This window comes from Lepisosteus platostomus, chromosome 10 (genome assembly GCF_059453375.1).
Source record: "Lepisosteus platostomus isolate fLepPlt1 chromosome 10, fLepPlt1.hap1, whole genome shotgun sequence".
NCBI lineage: Eukaryota > Metazoa > Chordata > Actinopteri > Semionotiformes > Lepisosteidae > Lepisosteus > Lepisosteus platostomus.
The window spans coordinates 22765630-22786913 of NC_142620.1; the positions used below are offsets into that span (position 1 = coordinate 22765630).

The window sequence follows — 21284 nt, forward strand, 5'->3', positions numbered from 1 at the left end:
AGTTGCCCCCCAATCCAAATCATCCATCCATTTTCTAAGTGCATCTTCCAATTCAGGGTCACAGGAAAGCCAGAGCCTTTCCTGGCAAACAATGGGCACAAAGCAGAATACACCCTTGACAGAACTCCCCCTCATCACACCAGGACTAGTTTCTGCCAGAAGCCAACCTACCAGTGTGTTTTTGGATGGTGGGAGAAAATCTGCACAAACACAGGAAGAAGACACGAACTCCACACAGATAGCCCCCCAGGTCCAGAATTGAACCCAGGGCCCTAGCACTGTAAGGTTAACCACTTTGCGACTGAAACACCAACCATCAAATGAGACAGGTGCTGACACCGCACCTGATCTACACCAAATACACTGAGAAGGTATCATTAGAAAACTAAAATGCAAACAATTTTCCTCCTGAGAGAGAAGGTGCAACCCCTAAAGCAAAACAACTGTAAAAACAAGTGCTACTTTTCTGCTCCACTGCATCATTTCATTTCATGTGCTCTGTTAAATTAAAGAATTCAGAGATAATTTGGGAAAAAAAACTGATCTTATTATTCTTTAGCCCATGTAACAGGGTTCTCCTAATTGAATAGATTGCTATCTTTAATTTATTAACAAATGACTTGGGATTGGAGACCATGGAGTGGAGACGTATCTGATATCACAGTAGTTCTGCCTGATGTTCAAAGATGTGCAACGTCCACTTTTGAAATCATCAGGTTCTGCTGCTGTCTGAATTCTCTGACAGCAATAAACATTTAAGTTTTAGAAAGTATTGATGGAGCCGAGTGTGCAACAATGTAGCCACTAAAGACAAAGAAGGATGACCATAGAAGCACTTTTCTTTGAAGCCTCACCACATACCCACGCACACATACTCTGGCACTAATTGATACCACACTCCTTCCTATTTAAACCCTCTCTCCTCACTCACCATTGAGACTTTTCCTCAGCTAGGGCTACTCAACCCTTCAATCCTGATTTCTACTTCTCTGTCCACCTTTTGATAACGACCTTTGCTTTACGTCCAAGACTTGTCAAACGATTGTCAAACGATTTGGATGCCTTCGCTTTGTTTCAGATTTTTGTTCAACCACCTCTCCAGCCAGGCACAGGGTCCGGCTATTAACCTAAGTTTGGGCATTACTGGCAGAACCTGGGAGTGGGTCTGGATGTGAAGGTGAAAAGGGAGACAGAAAGCAGGGGGTGGAGTGGTTTGGAAGAGAAACTGATTAGTGGTTAGGCACAGAACAGCCTGTGATGAGCACTAGGACTCCAGGTGATTGAGGCGGCTTTGATAGGAGGCCAATCAGCGCCGGCTGGGCTAAGGAGTCAGAAGAGACTGCTTGGAATGAAGATGAGCAGCCGAGTGGAGATTCCAGGCAGGATCGGAGTTTAAGGGAGTGAAGGTTAATTCAGCCGCTGCACAAAGGCAGTCTGCTATGAGTACTAGGAAACCAGATGAATTCAGCTCCTCTGGAATGGAGCCAGGTAGCAGCAGGTATGAGGTCCGGGGTTCCAGGGAAGATGGGACTACATGGAGCAGAGGGCTCTGAAGAATCAGCGGAGTGTGTGTAGGCAGTACTGCATGTGAATGTTCAGTGATGAGGTGCTGCTAAAGAGGCACTTCTAGTTATATTGGGAAAAGGAATGATTGAATAATTCCAGGCCTGATTAGTGATAGAGGAGGATGGGCCGAAAGGAGATCTAGTCGTTTTGGAGAGCCTGTAGGATATAGAAAATTGAATGAATGATGTTCATTTGTTTTCCTTAAATTGCTTTATCTATATAGCCACTATAGGGCATTGACTACATTTAATGTGTATGCGAATTATTTTGTACTTTCAAATGTCATTTTGTTACAGTTTTAAGTAAAAGTCTAGGGCTCTGAAGACTGAAGTCCTAACCTTGAACTCGCAGAAGCTAGCACACTAACAAGCATGGGAAAGCCACACTTACAAGGAAGACAAGGAAAGGAAAAACGAGGATTGTGATTAGGGGAGTAGAGGACAGTATGCTCTTGACTGGGTTCCTTTGATATGGTAACAAATAGTAAAAACATCTGTTAAAATGAATGGCCCTTTGTAAAATTAACAAGCTTTGTGCCAAGTGTACAGCCAGAGTATAACAATCTTAAATTAGATTTAATAACCTCAATGAAAAGATTTACTTTGGTCATCCTTCTCTGTCTTTTTGTGCTTAGACTGATGAACATTCAGCTCCATCACCTCTTTTTAAAACTTTTGTTATTTTTTATTTATTTGAATTCAAATAGAATTCTCAGACAGAAGTCTCAAGAACCTGTTGATTTCAACAGTGGACATTGTACATCTTAGTTTGAAGGTCAAACAACACTTACCTCCAACCCTCATCCTGAAGGATCAATCCAGTTGATCTGGGAGGTCACCTGTTTCTAAACATTAAGTAATTAATTAATAAATTAAAGCTAGTAATATATTCAATTAAGAGAACTGTTAATTGGGCTAAAGGGTAATCATATCAGTTTTTGTTCCCAGATCATCTCTTACTTAACACAACAAATGAAACTAACCAGTGTGACGTATAAAATAATCACAGTGAAACTGTTCAATGTATTTATTAACTGATTATTTTAATTTTAAAGAATCAAATTTAAAATTATGTGCATCTTAGGCACATAGAGACATGGGAAATACACAAACTAAATACAGTTCAATCAAGACAAGAGGAACCATACGGTATACATTCTTGGGCTTAAAGGAATGTTCTGCACTAAAAAAACTGAGCCTTCTTAGTTTTGAACAGAGCAGATGTTGAGGTGACCTGACTTAAGTATTCATAATCCTCCAAGGTATTTACAGAGTCTCCCCAAACAGTTCAGAATGAACAGTGAAACACAAACCAGAAGGCTCATATGGATACTATGTGTAAGTTTACTCAAAATGTTGTGGGAATCCGGAACAAGACATCCAGCCATGTTGTAGAAACTGAAACACTGCCTTGAGTCGATTAAGCACTAACTAACCAATTAGCTAGATGAGCCAAAATGGCCTCTGGTTTGTGGCTTGTCTTATGTTATTAAGTGAGGACAGAAAGCATGGCTGAGAACAAGGATGGAAATCCCCCTTCTGCTAGATTTTTAACACAACTTTCCATGGGGTTGATTAAAAATCTGTACAATCCTCCAATTAAAAGAAATCCACACAGTTTTTCAAGAGGCTCAGACCAATTTGGAAATGAACAAAAACAACAACTTGACCACATTTGAAAAAAAACCCAAACCAATATTGGTATCCAATATTTGTTCTGTTAAATGTTGTTTGTTAGGCTCATGTTTTCAATCTTTTTCTCAGCTTTGCAGCAACAAACAAAAAGTAAAAAGAGAAAATATAAATTGTTTCTGAAATATCCTTAATTATCACATCATAACTGTTGCCATATTTAAATTTGAGGCACACCACATCAACATGGTGTGAAAGTTTGTTTCAAATATTCAACAAAGAGTTCCACACCACTGCTATCATTCATTGCAGATGAAAGACAGGCATGCTAGCTACATCTGAGACCTCATCTAGAACAACAGCAACAAATGGTCTCTTCACAATTTAGTAACTTGGACAGTAACTTGGACATTTTTAATCTCGTTTGATGTCTCAAGAAATCTGGTTTAAGTAAAGGGTCAGACTCACTAATTGGATGTAATAATGCAATAATAAACACACCTCCAGGAATTAGCCTACATGCTGTATAATGCCAACCAAATTCCATTTGAGACTGAAGTGACATACACTGTCCCTATGAGTCTGTGTCTTCTGAAGTTGTTCTTTGAATTTTGCCTTTTCAATGACAGACTATTTCAATTTTCAACCTAACATCAAAATTCTCGTCATTTCAGGCTGGAATGGACAGCTTGAGTGAGCTTGCTGCATAAGAACACACAGAGTGTAATTAGAAAACATTTTCTATTGAAAAACAGAAAGAGGGGAAAAAACTCAACTTTCAGCTATTGAACCTTCATCAGGCGTGAGGGAGAGAGAAAAGACATGAAGATATAAAGCACATTACGGAATCAGAGAATGGGTACTGCTATTGGACACACTTTCTCAGCTCTAACTTTTAAATTGAATTAAAAATTCAGTTGATCTAAAAGTCCCGACCGGCATGAAAACCAGCAGGTGTGAGGGTTCCCAGAACCAGAGTTGGGAATCCCATATTTAGTAGGAGAGCAATGTCCGCAACTGGATACAGAATGAAAGGTGTTGGTTTCTACTACCATGAATTTTGTTTTGGTGTGAATGACGTCATGTATCCTGCCTTCTTCTAACCACAGTTCTCGGTAATAAAAGGAGACGAGAGCAGTCTCTCCACAACCTCAGATCACTTCAAACTTTTATGTTTGAAATTCTGAAAATAAAAAAATGTTGTTCCCGACTTTCAACCCCATGCTCATCACCTAATCATCCCACTAGGTGGCAGCACATTCCAGCGCTTCAAGGGACTTCTACCCCACGTCGCGTTGCACAGGTAACTGAATGCATCTCGGTATATTTGATTTGTTAAAGGAAAAAAGGACTCGAGTAATACAGTACGTACTTTTAGACGCCAGACTTTCACATACATAATTATATTATTATATTACATTTAAATAATCTGGATATTATGTTATATGATTACAAGATTTGTTTTTTGTGAATTAGGTCTTGGAATGCATGCGTTGCACACATAACAGCATTGATGATGATCAATGATCTGTCTATTCTACATAACAGATTCGAGGCAGTTTGGTCCATAAATACTTTTTTTCTCCTTATTAATTACATGTAGAATTTTCAAATTCAGCACACAGACTTGACTTTTGGTGATCCCTCACAAATGTCTCCAAGTGCAGTTAGCTAATTTAGTTTCAACTGAGAAGGTACAACAGAGCTTATTTCCTCAGCATATCTGCTTTTCCTCATCTCAAAAAGTTCAATAAGTCTCTTTCCTAAACCACTCCTAAACTGAGTGAGGCTAGAGGAGCCACAGAGAAAGATAAGGTAAGTGAGTCCAGCCCACATACAGCAAATTGAAACACCTCAGAGCTTTCCTAAGTAGGTGTCACTTCGTGGGTGAATTCACCACCATTGCTGTGCCCCTGCACAAGCTCACATCATTCAGCTAGAGTGAGGAGCATAAGTGTGACTTTGACGCCCCTCAAGCTTGCACTGTGTAATGCCCCAGCACACTAGATCCCACTGATCATCAATGCCAGTGATGAAGGCATTGGCACTGTCCTCTTTCAAAAGCCAGGGAGTGGAGAGGGTGGTCGCCTATTAAAGCTGCACCCTCAGCATAGCACAGTGCAATTACTGTGTCACCACATGGTAGCTGTTAGCAGTGATAGACGCAGTGGAGCTCCTCAAGCACCACTCACCATTCGCACTGAACACTCTGCACTGTGCTGGCTTTCAGTGAAACAGAGGGACAGGTGGCTTGGTGGATTAAGAAGCTCCAGAAGTACCAGTGCTCGGTACGGCACCAAGCCACGTCACCAGTATGCAGATGCCCCATCCAGATGACCTTGTGCAGAAGACAATTGTGCCAACTGCTAGTGCAGTCAGTTGCAGGATGCAGACCATGATGCCCTGCCTGTTACAAGCTGCTGAGTTACCCTGCTGGAGTACTTGCCTGGACCTGGAGCTCCAACTGGCCCAAAGGTGGCTGAGAACTGGAAAGCGCCCCTCGTGGGACAAATGGCAGCACTAACTCCCTTTATTAAAGCACACTGTTCGCAGTGGCCAGGCTTGAGATTTCACTGAGATGTACTAAAAAGGCGCTGGGTTCACCCCACTTCCAAAAAAATGCTATGGCAGGTAGTGGTTCTGGCTGCCCTGAGACCCAAGATCCTGGAAGCCCATCCTGGTTCACCTGGGATGGGTCACCAAGACACTCTCCCGGCTTCTCCAGGCTTACTACTAAGGGCCGCATGTCTGTAGATGTTAAAGCTTACTGCCGCCTCTGTGATGACTGTGTAGCCTGAATAAGATCACAGGAGCAGTCTCGGTTTTCCCCTGCAACCGTTTCCAGTCAGTTTAGCTCTGCAGAGAACGGCTGTCAGTGGGTGGAGTGGTGGCACTGTGGCTAAGGATCTGCGCCTGTGGTTGGAAGGTTGCTAGTTCAAATCCCACGGCTGGCAGAGGAATCCTACTCTGCTGGGTCCCTGAGCAAGGCCCTTAGCCCCCCACTGCTCCAGGGGTGCTCTATAAATGGCTGACCCTGCACTCTGACCCCCAGCCTCTCTCTGTGTCTGTGTCTCATGGAAAGCCAGCTGGGGTATGTAAAAAGACGAATTCCTAATGCAGATCTTATCTTATCTACCAACATTCCGGGCCCTCTCCCAAGGAACCATGGAGTTAACCACTTTGTGCTAAAGGCAACGGACACTAGCTGAAAGTGCCTTCCAGACCAAGAAGCAGAGACGATGTGCAAAGTACTTTTCAACAGGTCCTTCAGCCACTGTTCCAGGAGCCACTGTCCACAGCCCATAAGTACACTGCCAGCCAAGCTCAAGCAGCAGGCGAGAGGTACTGACAGAATTATGACATCATGCCTAGGGGGACACCGTTCTAGACATAAGAGAAGGCTTGGGGTTATGGACCAAAGTAGGTCAAGAGTCGCTGCCGCCAAATGGTTCGGACACTCCACTCAAAGCACTTTACAGGTAATGGGGACTCCCCTCCACCACCACCAATGTGCAGCATCCACCTGGATGATGCGACGGCAGCCATAGTGCGCCAGAACGCTCACCACACATCAGTTATCAGTGGGGAGGAGAACAGAGTGATGAAGTCAATTCATAGATGGGGATTATTAGGAGGCCATGATTGGTAAGGGCCAATGGGAAATTTGGCCAGGATGCTGGGGTTACACCCCTACTCTTTTCGAGAAACGCCCTGGGATTTTTAATGACCACAGAGAGTCAGGACCTCAAGGACGCAAGATACCGTCTCCTCTCCTCGTCTATCTATAACGCCACTTCCGCAAGGGAAATTGCAGCCAGTACAAAAGAACAAAGTCCCTTAAACTCCGCTAGAGACGTTTACGTGTATAGGAAATGTGGTAGAAAGAACATACATTTTGATGATCAAGGTAAATCCCTGCGGGGTGCAGACGATTCTAAAATACAACACAAATACGGAATGAATCCATATGCATTGTTTTTCTCATTCTACGATCATTTATATATTAGATTCGATGCGGGTTTACTGCGTCACCTTGCATACATTGGTAATTAATTCAATTCAAGAAGCTTTATTGGGATGACCAATGAATTTCAGTGTTACCAAAACATACAATTAATACATCTACAAGCATTTACAATACAAATGCATCATAATTAATGTTCTACATTTACGTGGAATATCACATATATTATGACAATGTGTATAAATGAGGAGCTGCGAGAAAGGCAGATTTAATTCAACGCAATATCACATCTTACACAACTGCATGCGTTCTCGCGTGTACCTGAACGGGCTTATTAAAATTTATTAGGGACCAGTTGCATTCGTGAACGTGGAAAGAACCTCTGGGTATTCTGGGAACTGTCGTTCCGGCTCCTCGCAGGGCTGCAAAAAACCGCATTTCCCAGCAGCGAGTGCGAGATGCGGGCTCCATGCGAAACTATAAGTTCACCTTCAGTTGCTTAGTGGACTAAAAATACATATTTAATAAGGCGTTAAGCACTCGTTGTTCAGTCAGCATGAACGGAGCGATGCATAACGCGTCCACAGTAGTAGATATCAGCTTGAAGAGAGGACCCTCGGGTAAGAGCACTGGAAGGCAGCAGTCTCCAGGTTGTCCGGGCAGTCGGGGCTCTGTGCTGGGGACGTGAGCGCAGCCTGTGTCGGGCCTGTTCTGCCAGAATGAACTTTAACATAATGCATAATTTGTGTCCCTGTGTTTTACGCGTATGCAACGTACAGAAGCTCTTGATTAGTCGGTCATTTAACTTTCTGCTACAAGGGTTGAAAACTATTAGGTTTGCATTAGATTTTATTGTGTCACTTAAAGTTGGCTGGTGCTGCGGTATTTCTTTATAGTATAGAGAAAGCATAGTACGCATTGAGTGAAAAGAGAATATGTTCAAGTTTCATATCTTTTGCAATGGTTGCTCGTCTGTATATGGCCGTTGTGTCCCTAATATCTAAACTCAATGTTTGTTACGTAGAGCTTCCTCGCTGTTAAGTAGCCAAAACCGAACTTGTTGCTACTCTTTCTTTTAAAAAAACATATCCATTATTAAGTGTCAGAAAAGTAAGCGGTCAAAAGATTTCATTGCATCTTACTGGGTTGTAACTGGCGGTATTTTGTATTTCTGAAGTGACGCTTCAGTGTTTATTCCTGTGGATTTCCACAGAAATGAAAGTGAACTGCTCGCCTCCTGAGCTGGTGTGCAGAGCTCTACAGCACCATGTAGGTGATATAGGTAAAAACAAGTAATCTACTTCTCTAAGTTAATCACCGCTATTCAGTTATGGGAATGTATTGAATAATTGAGGTTATACAGTAATTAGGTCGGGTTTCATTCTGGAGGTTATATTTTTCTATATGCAGGACGTCATAAGTCTGAAAAGAGGAGGCCATTCTGGTTTGGATTCAAATGTTTCAGTATTTCAGTCCATCTTGGGAGCAACTCAGCACTGCGTCCAGTTAGCGAAACATCAGGGTTGATGACGCTCTTATCTGCGTGGACATTGTTACGTGTGCCGCCTGAAACGACCAGCCTCTCAGTGTAAGTAATCGCGGTATGAATACAGGATCACGGTATACGAGTGGTGAATGGTCTGTAGTAGGAGTGTATCACCAGCGTATACAAGTGTACGGTCTGTAGTAGGAGTGTAGCACTAGCGTATACGAGTGTATCATCAGAGTTGAGGGGAATATAGATGACATATTTTGGACTGTTGCAAAACATTGGGACTTGCAAAAAATAAAGTTCCTGAATAAAACGGCAGAATTAACTCTTTTTTGGGGGGCCTGCATTGCTTCTCTTTATAGTTCTATTAAGTACCACATGCCTTTCAAATACTTGCAAGTATCTTAACAGCATATTGGCATGATATTCCCGGATGCTGTATAAGACACATCACCTCTTGTGACCTTACAATCGCTAGCAGGTCTTGGTATTTCCCTTCAGGAAACCAGGGAAGTAAAAAAGGGATAAGACAGGATCTGGTCTGTTGGGGGGGCCTGGTTGCTTACTTGTTTTGTTTTTGATTTACCTGGACTTTGTTAAACACTTGCGTGGATTAATCAAACGTCTGTGTTAAATCCAATAGTTCATTTGTGACAAGACTTCCCAACCAACTTGACAGAGCTTGAGCAAGTTTGCAAATGGACAACAATCGCACCATTCCGTTGTGCGAAGTTAAGAGACATATAAAAAAAAATCATAGCTGTCATCGCTGTGAGAGGTGTTTTTACCAAGTATTGACTTGGGGAAAGAATACTTATACAATAAACATTTTAATTTTTTATTTTTCTTTGCGGTTTTGGGTGAGATTGAACTTCCTTCACCCATAAATTTAAAAAGTGTATACATCATTGAAAGTTCAACACAATGGGCCATCTTTGGAAGAGTGCACACTTCTACAAGGCACTGTATGTTTATGTGTTTGACTGCAAGAGAGTCCTTAAGAGTTGCAAAAGAAAATGCACTTTACAAACAGGCCGAAGTAGTTCAAGTCATAGAAATACAATGAATTGGAAAGGTCAGTAGTTCATGTGGGTGAAGAAACATAACCAGTCAAAATGGAGCAAAAGGAATTCGATATCTATGTAGCCCGGTAGCACAACAGCAGTGCAGAGTAATGCTGTATAAACAGTGGATCTGTGGATAATTGTAGGATCTTCAAAATGTGCATGGGGTATATGGACTGGACTAATGATAAAACAGAAGAAGAAATAAATGAGGTTTCTGCCTTTCTTGTGAAGAAATATATCTCAGCAAAGCCTTAAAGGAGCCTCTATCAGTCTAAGGAGCCTAATCTCTTCAAAGTGTCAAGTTTGGGATTTCTGGAGGCTGTAACACATCTTGAAAAAAATTCCACCCTAATTTAAAGGTTGTCAGATCTGCAGGTGCTGTAAATAGATCCTAGTTCATTTTCCTTCCTGCAGGGAATTCTTGAGAATACAGCTGACGCTTGGCTTTTCCAAAGGGTTTTCGAGCTACACAAATGTTCATGAAGCCAGAGCCCATCCCAAGCAATGCTTGTATTCTTTGCTCCAGTGAGGATGCGTTGTTGCTGGTTGTCATTTATAGAAGCACAGAAAACGTAAAATCACGTCAGTATGCCACACTGTTACTATGTAGTGAAGGGTGATATAATGAAATAAATGGTTATTTGGAACACCTGGGTTCTAGTTTGCCGACAGAAGTGTCCCGTTGAAAAAGGTGTCACGCAGCAAACGTCAGCACTACACACAGACATTTGATTTTAGTTGATTCCAGATCTTTATTTCTGTAAGTGTATTCCAAGAAGTAAGTCTCATGTCCCATGTAAACAACATCGCTTAATATTCTGTGTGTGAAGTTCAAATGTTTGTTTTACCTACTAATCTTGTTTTGCATCCCTTTTGGTCTTTTTGGATCCTTTGCCCAAAAAGGATCTTGTATGGGTCAGGAAACATGTGCTTGAAATCTAGAAAGTAGGTCTTGGAGAAGGAGATGAGATGTGGAGAATTTGGCTAAAGCAAACAATGAAAATGGAAGATCCTCTTGTTCACCTTAATTATGTAGATTTAATGACATGCTTTCTAAAACCGTGCAACAGCTGATTCCCTGACCTCTCTGAGATAGTCCTTGGTAATATTTAAGCACATCATTGCACTGGAAAAATAATAGCTCACAGTTATAGGATGTGTAGGGCAAGGTTATGGATTCTGGATGATTATGGATGAACGTCTATTAAGTTTACAGGAATATGAGCTGCTAACCCTACTAACACAACTGTTCTCATTGTTTTGGTTTCCCGCAGATGTAGTTGAGTTTCATGAATAAACCTTCATAGTTGTGCTTGATTTGATTTGATACATGGAGCATAAGAATTCCTTGTCGTCTCAAGTATAAGGTAGTTTTTCCAAAATGTTTGTCCCGTTGTTTTTCAACAGACTGTATCTGCTCAGGAGTGAAAGCTGGGTATCTATGTTTGGGATAGATTTGGAAAAACTCCCCGATACTGTGAGTGGAAATTTGTAAGGAATGATTATGCAGATCAAAGAAGTCATGAAGGTCCTCACAGGCTTCCCCTTACTTAGTTTATGAGATACAAAGTCAAGAACAGCCTTAAATCTGGGGGCTGAATCAGTGCTCTGTCAGTTAACAGCTTGCATTTACATTTCATCAGCTGATGTTGTTTTTATATTTTTCAATTTCTGTTGCGAGAGAAAAAAGGAACTTGAACAGTGCCCTAATAATTTGACAAATACATTGGATGTAAGAAGGCTGCTCCTTGTGTGTCCCTCAGTATGTATGTGGCTCTAGAGCTGTCTGTGATGGAAATGTGTTTTGGCAGCAGATGTCAGCTGGAGAGATTAACATCTAAACCTTTTCAGTTCCTTTCTGCTCCAGCTGTTTAAAAACGAGAAAACTTGAGACTGGTTTTCTTCCAATGACCTTGTCATCACGAGCTGTTTCACTTTCTGTTTTACTGATGTTTTTTTTTTTTTAATCTGGATAGCACAGCTCTCAGGAGAGGACTTGAGGTGTGTGAAGGTCAGAGTACAGATAGGTGCTTGGTCTCTGTACCTTGTGACATAAATGAAAGCTGGGAACAATAGTTAGAAACACAGAAGGCGTTTTCTACCTTTCTGTTTTCAATGCTCATTAAATATTTGAATGTTAATAATGAAAAAAAAAGATGTACTGTACAATAAACTGACCATGGAAAAAGATGAATTGCATTATAATGAGTCTTTCACTGCACAATATGAAGGTACGCGAGTCATTTGTATACATAATCATCAGCAGTACATTTTTCTAAATTCTACAAGGACAAAACTGTGTTTCCTACAAAGAAAGTTTTAGATTTAGGTCTTCTCTGGGCCTAGTTACTAGAAATGCTCAGACATACACGCTAATAACACAACTATATATTTTCTCATCTAAAATTGATGAGCAGACTGAATTGCCATTAACATCGAAACTGCCCTGAGAAATGTGAATTGCTGTCTTGGCCTGAAGTGATGTCCTCATCATGTTCCACTTTAGTAAGGTTAGTGAGGACTTTGTTGGCTGTTGTAATAAACACTTGCATTTTTTTCTCAGTTAATAACAGAACAAATTTGAATGTTTCTAAAGATCAGGACATGTTTAGAAATTACAGCAATCAGCCCTGAGCCAGACTTTTGCCTCCCCTTGTGGCCTGAGTTGGGGTTAAAAAAGGATATAGAAGTTCTGTAGATTGTGAACACTGTGTGCTCCAATTGACAGAGTATTGTTTCTCATTACTGAGAGCTCGCAGGCTCTCATGAAATCACTGTTTCACCAAGATCCGAAAGAATCGTGGTCCTGGTCTGCTAATGAAATGACATGGTTGTGGGCTCATACCTCTGGACTCAGAGCTCCACATGTACTCGGAGCAAGTGTCTTCACTGGGTGTACCGTTCAGGAGCTTCCTGTGAGTAACCCTCGTTTGGAAATGGGGGCAGGTTCAATTCAATTTATTTTTATATAGTGCCTTTCATAACAAGGTTGTCCCAAGGCGCTTAACAAAGCAAGTGACCATACATGTTGTGAATACAGAATAGAAAAGACCAGAAGACAATGGAGGAGAGGAACCAAAAACTCCTTAGTAAGGAGAAAAAAAAACCTCTAGGGGTCCAAGGTCAACTGGCTGCCCAACCCCTTTGGACATGCTAACATTATGCAATTAAAAAAAGTAATAAATGAATACAGGTATTAATCCATCCATCACGTCTACTGTATGACAGTACTTCATGCAGACATCCGTAGATCAGCAAAATCCTCCGAAACAGCTATATCCACGATGTCCCTCTTGCATCCATGGCAGTGATGCAGCATCCAACTCATATGGTGCCCAGCCTGGGCACCATCCGGACATGTGGGGAGGAGGATAGTTTGGTCAGAACAGATGTATCTACCGGGTGGGCCAACACAGAGGTTGGAATGGCGGTTCTTGTTCTTGTGTCCAGGTGCATCTGTTCTCACACTGAAACCCCTCTGTCTGTGACCGTGTTCCCAGGGCTGGGGTTCAACATCGTTGGTGGCACAGATCAGCAGTACGTCTTTAACGATAGCGGCATCTACGTGGCGAAGATCAAGGAGAACGGGGCTGCGGCGCAGGACGGGCGGCTACAGGAGGGGGACAAAATCCTGGCGGTAAGCATAAGCAATTGTGGAGCTGGAGATTGGGGACTTTGAATTGTGGTGGTGATGGAGGTGGAGGGTGAGGATTGTACAAGGGTTTGAAATGCTTTTTTTTACACGTGCAGACTGTGTGGTTAATCATGAGTTTTCCAAGTTGGAATATTCTGACAAGATGTGAACATTTTGATTTTATTTGCTAAAGATAAACACCATTCAAAGCAAAACATGCTCATGGAAGGAAATGTGTTAGCACAGTTTTTCACTGTTTTAAGTTTCAAAAGCAGCCCTGATACAGCAGTCGAAGTTGAATCTATAACACTGTTTTTTCTCCCTTTCTTAAAGGCGACCAGTAAATTTCAGTAAATACTAGTAAGGTCTGACGTGATTTGTCTTTTTTTTCAGCCTTTACATCTACTAAAACTGACATTTCAATAAGGGTGTGTAGACTTTTGATACCTACTGTATATTTGAAATATAGAAATTACATGTCTGCCTACAGTGAAACTGTAGTTTGTCAAATGTAGGTGAATCAGGCAAGTGGTTAAGAACAGTTACAAATGAGAGGAGGTCATTTAGCCCATCTAGCCTGTTTGGCAGGTGGTAGCTCATTGGTCTGAGGAATTCATCCAGCCTTTTCTTGAAACATTGCACTGCAGGAATTAGTTGCCAAGGATTTCAAAATCTGTATCAACAGTGCAGTAAAAGCAAATGCAGGCTTATTATCAGTATCTCTTACTTCCAAAAAAAATGGATAAATACTGTAATACTTGAATACATTTATAAACAAAAAACTGTTACCATTTCAGTGAGAAATTCAGTATCTTAGCTGAGGATTTTAGGCGTTCTGTATTGAAGTTCCTGTCTGAGCATCAAGACACACCCATGTAGACCAGCTGTGTGGCGTGGCAGGGCGTATGCTGTAGCAGCTACACCTCAGTCTTTTTGTATTGACAGTCCTGTACACCCGTAAGAGGATTAAGCATTTTAAATCCAGAATTGTGACTGGCTGTTAATAATTGTATGTTTTAGAAATTTTGCCATGTCTGTTTCTGTTTTTCTGACAGTGGTGTAAATTTGCTGTGTATTATTTTGGCCTTTATTTCTTGGAATTCCAGCACAGATGGAAAATCATTTGAAAACGTTTTTTTAGAAATCTGACCATGCCTCAGTTTCAGTTTGGTAAGTGAGGAACCAGCCAGTTTAAAGGAATTTCCGAATATTTCCCCCCTCTTCAACACATTTCACCAAGGCAGACGCCTCTTAAAAGGTGGAAGCTGAAAAATGATAATGCTCTGTTTTTGATTTCATTTTCCAATCTGTTTGTTGTTTTCAGTTGTTTCTGTTGGGAAAACTGTCAAGAGGAACTGGAACTGCATTCTCTTAGTATTCATTGTACCGTCGGTGAACTGAACCTTCTTGTCATGTAGTAAGATGTATTCACATGTTGGTTTCATCCATTTCAAATAGTCAGGTACAAATAGAAAAATGAAGGGAGAGGCTGGGATTGTCATAAGGTTCTCCTGTTGCCGTCTTAGATACAGTGCACGTAAGAGGAGACTCCTTTTCAGGTGCCATGTGTGTCACCTGTGCCCCTCCTGTGGGTTCTGCTCTTGTGCTTCACCCTTGTGAGCTCATCCCACACTGCGTCTGCTAACCAAATGGGGCATCTGTCGTGGCCCAGCTGCTCACCCGTTGCCTCCTGTGGTGCAGATTAATGGGCGCCGGCTGGAGAACCTGTCTCACTCCGAGGCTGTGGAGCTCTTCCGAACGGCGGGGGAGGACGTGCTGCTCCGGGTGCAACAGAGGGTGAGTACCGGTGTGGGGCAGAGGGCTGACCAGAGGGAGGAGACGCCATTGCGCTTAGCCCCTGGTGCTCTGGAGCTGATGCTGCCACCCATAGTCATTCGCGGCTTATCTGCGCCTGTGGAAAAGGGGCATCATGATCTAGTGCTGCCAAAGGAAAGTTTCTTCAAGTGCAGAAATTTTTATCAAGAGTAGCATTTTGAAAGTCTTAATGTAGTTTTCCAGTGCTGAAGGCTATGGGTGTGGAGATCTCATTCTCTGAGGAAATATTTAGATCCTCTTGAGAGGTTTGCTAGTCATGTCGCCTGTTCAGGATTTCTTTGTATTGATAAGAGTTAGCTCCTGCTCTGCAAGGATAGGAACAGCAGCAACAAAGCCTTAGTTAAGTTGTCCATGTAACTGGAGGCCCCTTTTAAACGGTATCTTATCCCTGTGACATAGGGTCAGCTTTGCTATTGTGTTTGATGCTTGCAAGCTCCGTTCTCTTTCCTTTTGCAGTCCATAACGGATGCTGAGACTTGCCATCTGGGGGTACTGGTGACACTCAGTTCCTGGTTATGTGACCTGCTCCTGTATTTTTACATAATACGTCACGTCCTGTTCGCATCAGCTTTAGGAATTGCTCCCCTTATACATGCATTTTTTCCAGTGGTGGAGGCCTCTCACTGCAGTCTTCAGCCGTAGGCATAAAAGGCCCTAGCTAATTTAACAAGTTACAGCAACACCGGAGAGCGTGTCTGTGCTGTTCTGCCCAGCTTCAGCCTCTGCTCTGTACACTTATACACTTAATAGCAGACTATTTAGAGGCAAGGTGCTTGTTGAAACATGTCGTGGAAAATGTTTTTTTTTATTCCAAAGAAAGCGGTAAATGCCTGTTAATTTTATTTTCACCCAGTTGGAAATATGGACTTGTAGATTTTAAAGCTACAACTCCTGTAAGCGGGGAAAAAATGAGATGTGCACATAAGTTAGAGGTCCACACTGATCTCTCTTCAAACCTGAAGAAAAGTCAGAAAGTCACAGGAGATGCATTTTCCTGGATAGCTGAGAAATCCATTATTAATTCTTCCCACCCGCACCAACAGGGGCTCTGGTTGTGTGTTGCTCCTCAGGGATTCCTGCTCCACCACCACTCTAATCAGATGCCTTTTGTGGTTACACTTCTCGGGAGATCCCTACCCCACTTCTTATAGAGATGATTAGCAAGAGAATAAAAAATTCAGCATTATGTCAATAACTCTAATAATAATGTTATGTATTTATATTGTCAATCCAAAGGTTATAAAAGTGTTTTAAAGATAAGAAGGTACTATGTCATTGTCCATGATGTAAACGTCCCTGTGTAGTGGTGAGACAAATGACTGCTGTTCCACATCAGCACATCAAGGGCATAGCAAGGCAAGCCAGCAAAATGAAGAATTTCAACAGTTACCCCAACGGGATAATTCGGGCATTTCATAAATCTGACATGAGCTAGGACACCTGGGTGAGCGCCCCTGTGATTTCAAATAGTGACCATGGGATTTTTAGTGGGTGTAGTGGAAATCACCGTTTAGTGTCTTGATTAAGAGATTTCTGCAAAAACGTTTTTGTTAGCTTGAAAATCTAAGGTTTCCAAAATGTTTCTGCAAGGGTTGACTACCTAACAGCTGGCTGTTTCACCTCCACAGCCTCCAGCGCCAGCGAATGGCCCTGTGGTACCCAGACCTGACGAGCCCCCCATTCCCATGTGGATCGTCCTGACCATCTCGGCAGCAGGAGTCGCAGTGGCTGCCTTCCTCTATTTCCGATCCAATACGAGGAGGCACTTTTAAGTTGTTTTTTTTTTTAATGTGAAAGAAAAACTGGGACTGATTTATTCACTTAGGCCAAAAAAAAAGAGAGAAGCCACTTTTCCTTATTTTATTGTTAGGTATTATTTTTTATTTTGTGATCGTTGCAGCTGCTTAAAATGTACAATTCAGCCCTAGAAGAGAGAAGATTTACAGAATCGTGCCAAATCTCAAGGGAGCAGTCACATTGACTGGGGGGCATCAGAATGTGGGGGAAAACGGATGAGAGGCTTGTGAAGTGCTTAACTGGCCTCAGTGTTCCCACACATTTTCCTCTCACTACGGAGGTGTTTGGGAAAGCAGACACTTAGCCACAGAGATCAAACAGATCTGCCAGTGAAGTGAATTTTGTTGGCCCAGAGTGATCTTAATAGGACATTGTTCAGTTTAAAAAAGTGGCCATTATCACAATATGCGCTCTTATAATTTTGTTGTATTTTACTTTTCTTCTTGGACCTCTTAAATTTCCATTTCTAATGAGTGTCTTTTTGTCACTTTTCCAATACAACACAATTTACTGCTGTTGTGTTATTACAAAACAACCAACTTGGCTAGAATGTGGGGTAATATGCATTTTATTGTAAATATAAGATCAAACTGCATTTCTCCTAAGAAGCATTTTGGCTGTAGAAATAGCTGTCTTTCCATGCACACTTCACCATGCTTGCATATTGCACAGAACAGGGAGTAAGGCTAATGGCACAAGCAGCATTTTGGTTAATATTACAATCTCTTTTTTTATACACCACAAAGATTTTGGAATGCATCAGGAAATAAAGATACTTATCACACAATTCTTTAATTAGGTAACTCTTTCACAGGTCAGAGACACATTTCTGCATCTGACTAATTCTATACTTTTCCTATTTAATTTGACAGATTTGACATTAGTCTTAAAACATGCTACTAGTGGACTAAAACAATGCATTGGTCTTATGAGTATGTTGAGGCCTATACATTTCTATTTTATAAAAAGAAATTAATGAAAGACATTACATGAAATTAAAGAAATGACATGGGCAACAGAATGTTTAATATGTAGGTAAAGTCCAGCTATCCTGCCCTCAAAAAAGCTAGCCATCCTAAAAAAATGTTCATAAAAAGTAAGCTTTTTCTTCATTGTCTACTGCCATCTTCTGGAAGGCTCATAGTAGTACAGTTCCTAATGTTTTACCTGGACTTTCGTGATTGAATGTCTGTTTTTAGCTTCAGAAAGTACAGAGATATTAAGGAGAAGTCTGGGCTCCATATTCTTCCACATGTTTTGAGGGACACATGTTTTGAGGGAACATACAGATAAATCCTAGACACATGGAGCACTTTGTACATACTGTAAATGCTCTCCTCAGTTTCACAGTTAAATTCACAAATATGCTTGCATTTGAGATTAAATCTCATTGTAATTAGAAATCAACTTGAAGGAACATTAATGTTGTATTCACTTAAATACTTTTTTTTCTAGTATTTTTGACAGTAATATTGCATTTCTTAATTTGCTTCAACATTTGAGTGCTTGTTTTATAGCTATAGAAAAATGTTGTCCACAATTTCCTGTGTTAATACTCTTAGATTTAAGAAACATAATTTGTACAATGTCAAACATCAGTGCTAAATGTAATCACAGGCATTTGTGTGATGGGATCTCCTTTTTACACTTAACAGTTACGTACAGGGGCAGTGCAGTGGTTAACATTGCTGTCTCGCGGTACTGGACCCGAAGTGCTATCGATGTGGAGTTTGTATATTCTCCCCATATTTGTGTGAGTTTCTTCCCACAGCCCAAAGACTCCCTGGAAACCTGTTAAGCAGTAAGGAGAATGAATGGATGGAATATACCTACAGAGCCCTCCCAACTGGCTCAACCGGGCTCTCGCCCAAGTGCAGGTTGACCTTTATGCTCAGGGGTTTGAGCCAGAGCCATGTCACTGGCTGACTACGACCATGATTCCCCAATACAAATGGCTGTATGCAGCAGGGTAAGGTGACATAGTTGACTAGGGCTCTCTAAACTCTCAGCAACACACTTCCAACTGGAGCTTATTGGGCACTTGCAGGCATGTGGTGGTGTTGGTGAGGCCTGCCAGTTCGTGCTGACCTCCGGTTTGGAGCCCTGTGGCCTGTGCACTGTTAACAAATGTCTTGAAGGTGTTCCGTCTACACTTTCTTGTTGCTCTGTGTACGGTCACAGGGCTCATAGCTACAGTACATAGACATGCAAAACACAACTGGTTATTTCACATCAATTGGGTATAACAACAATTAGAATGATATAAAAATGTTATCTGTCAAAGAATGGGCATTTTAAATGACAAGGTACAGTAAATGAAAAATATCAACGTGCTTTTACATAGTACCAGGAAGCTTAGTAGGAGAGTAGTTTGAATTTGCTTTGCTAAACTGAGTTTTACTTCCTGCTGGTGACCTTCAGTCCACTATATTTGATATGCAGTACTATATCACCGAACTGTTCAATAGCACAAGTAGGGGTTGGAAGGCTCCTGCTCAGGAGAAAGGTTAAAGATACAACTGGCTATGCTTGAAACTTCAATCTGGGTATAAGGCACAGTCACAAGAGGCGTGAGTGGGTCAGTATTTTCTTGATTTCAGCTTTGATAACTTTAGGAGAGAAATCCTCACCCCACACGCTTTGTGTGACTGGATTCATGTCTAAGCTCAAGACTTGCTGTCTTGTTCGATTTATGACCTCTGTGATGCTGCCAACTGATAAGTGCAGCCTCAGTCTTTAGTGTTTTATTACATCTGAAGTCTTAATCTGACTATTGTTATTTTTCTTTGCTAAGTTTTCTCGGATCATAATAGATTGGAGATTTTAAGTTGCTATAGTATCAAGAATTCCAGAGTACTCTAGGTTAAGAAGTGAAAGTTTCTGAAGTTTGACTGCCAAACAGATAAGTTTATAGGCTAAAAGCAGCAGATCATGCTGTTTTCTTTTGCATCTTGATAATGTTTATGGACTATAGTACTGTTAGGATCCCACAACAGGGCTTTTTGTAAATTATTTAAACTTTAAAGCATTAGCTTTTTCCCAGACTGTTAAAGTTAATCATTTGTATATCTTCCCTAATTTTGTTTCCTGTACTTTTATTTTCTTCTGGAGTCATTTATTGAATCACCATCTATTCTTCTCTGTAAATACTAATGCACTGAAAATTGCTTTTTTTGCAAGTGCCAGTTAACAACTTCCCCTTAAGCCTGACCGATGTCTCACATCTCTTGGGTCCTGGGTCTGATTGTTTGATTAGTGGTTTTACATCTAATGTTTCTGTGCAGCAGAACAGTAGCTTTCTAAGGGAAATAATTAAAGTATTTATTTGCCATGCACAATGTGTACTGTGTTTCAAAATTGGTTGAAAGCCTTAAATCGAGACTAGTACATAAACAGTAGGAAATATAAGGATTGTGCATATTCAAGAAATAGGTTGTGCAAAAAGAAATAGGTTAAATATATTTTGTTGTTCTTTGTTACTTGTGGATGATATATTTGCCCTACAGTGGAGTTGATGAAGGGAAATTGTGAACTAAACTGTCAGCCTGACCTTAGCCTGGAAAAAAGGATGTGTTTTCTATATTCTGTATTGATTCAGGGAGAGTGAATGTATGTCAGTCATTGTGAAGGGGTTGATTTATATCAGAGGGAGAGATTAAAGCTTGCAGCACAGGAGAGAAGGGGAATCTAAGTCAGTAGTAAATGTTCTGGACTGTAGCACAGTGTGTGCCTTAAGCAGAGAGTGGAAGTGATGCATCTAGAGATGCAAGATTGTACAGTATCAAGAAATTTTGGAAAAGCCTGAACGGTATCACAATATGCAATATTTGATTCCATATTTGTACCTTTACTGTATGACTGTTTCCTTGTATATCAAATCAAGATTGCCTGTAAACACTTGCCTTAATGAGATTGTATCAGGCCAATAAAACAATCAAGAATCATTAATGACTTTTTGTTCTACGCAGGGTAGCTTTGCTGGGCAGTCAATTGTGGTCATTTCAAACTTGGCAATAGTACTGCCGCCCAGAGGAATGTAAGAAAAATGCACTGAGAGGAAAACACCAGCCTGTGCAGCTTGGCAGTTATTGATCCAAGAGGCTTGCAAAGCCTTTCCTTGAAAGGCAGTGATGAATCAGCATTCACAGTAAAGCTTGGTAATTGCTTCTCTGTCACCACATTGAACTCAAGAAGGGTTACAAACAAGAGGAGGCCATTCAGTCCATTTAGACTCACACTACCCTTGGTTTAAAAAGCACCACCTCTTTTCAGTGCAATTTACTTTAGTAACCATGTG

The 21284-nt window shown here is 41.2% G+C and overlaps 1 protein-coding gene across 1 annotated transcript; it reads left to right on the top strand.

Annotated features, from left to right (window-relative positions):
• Positions 1 to 7587: 7587 nt before the first annotated feature.
• synj2bp (synaptojanin 2 binding protein) lies at positions 7588 to 20931 on the top strand. Its single transcript, XM_088648836.1, has 4 exons — positions 7588 to 7781; positions 13221 to 13357; positions 15056 to 15151; positions 16819 to 20931. Exons 1-4 carry the CDS (start codon positions 7718 to 7720, stop codon positions 16960 to 16962), a joined length of 441 nt encoding a protein of 146 aa, XP_088504962.1. The 5' UTR covers positions 7588 to 7717; the 3' UTR covers positions 16963 to 20931.
• The last annotated feature ends 353 nt before the right edge of the window (positions 20932 to 21284 follow it).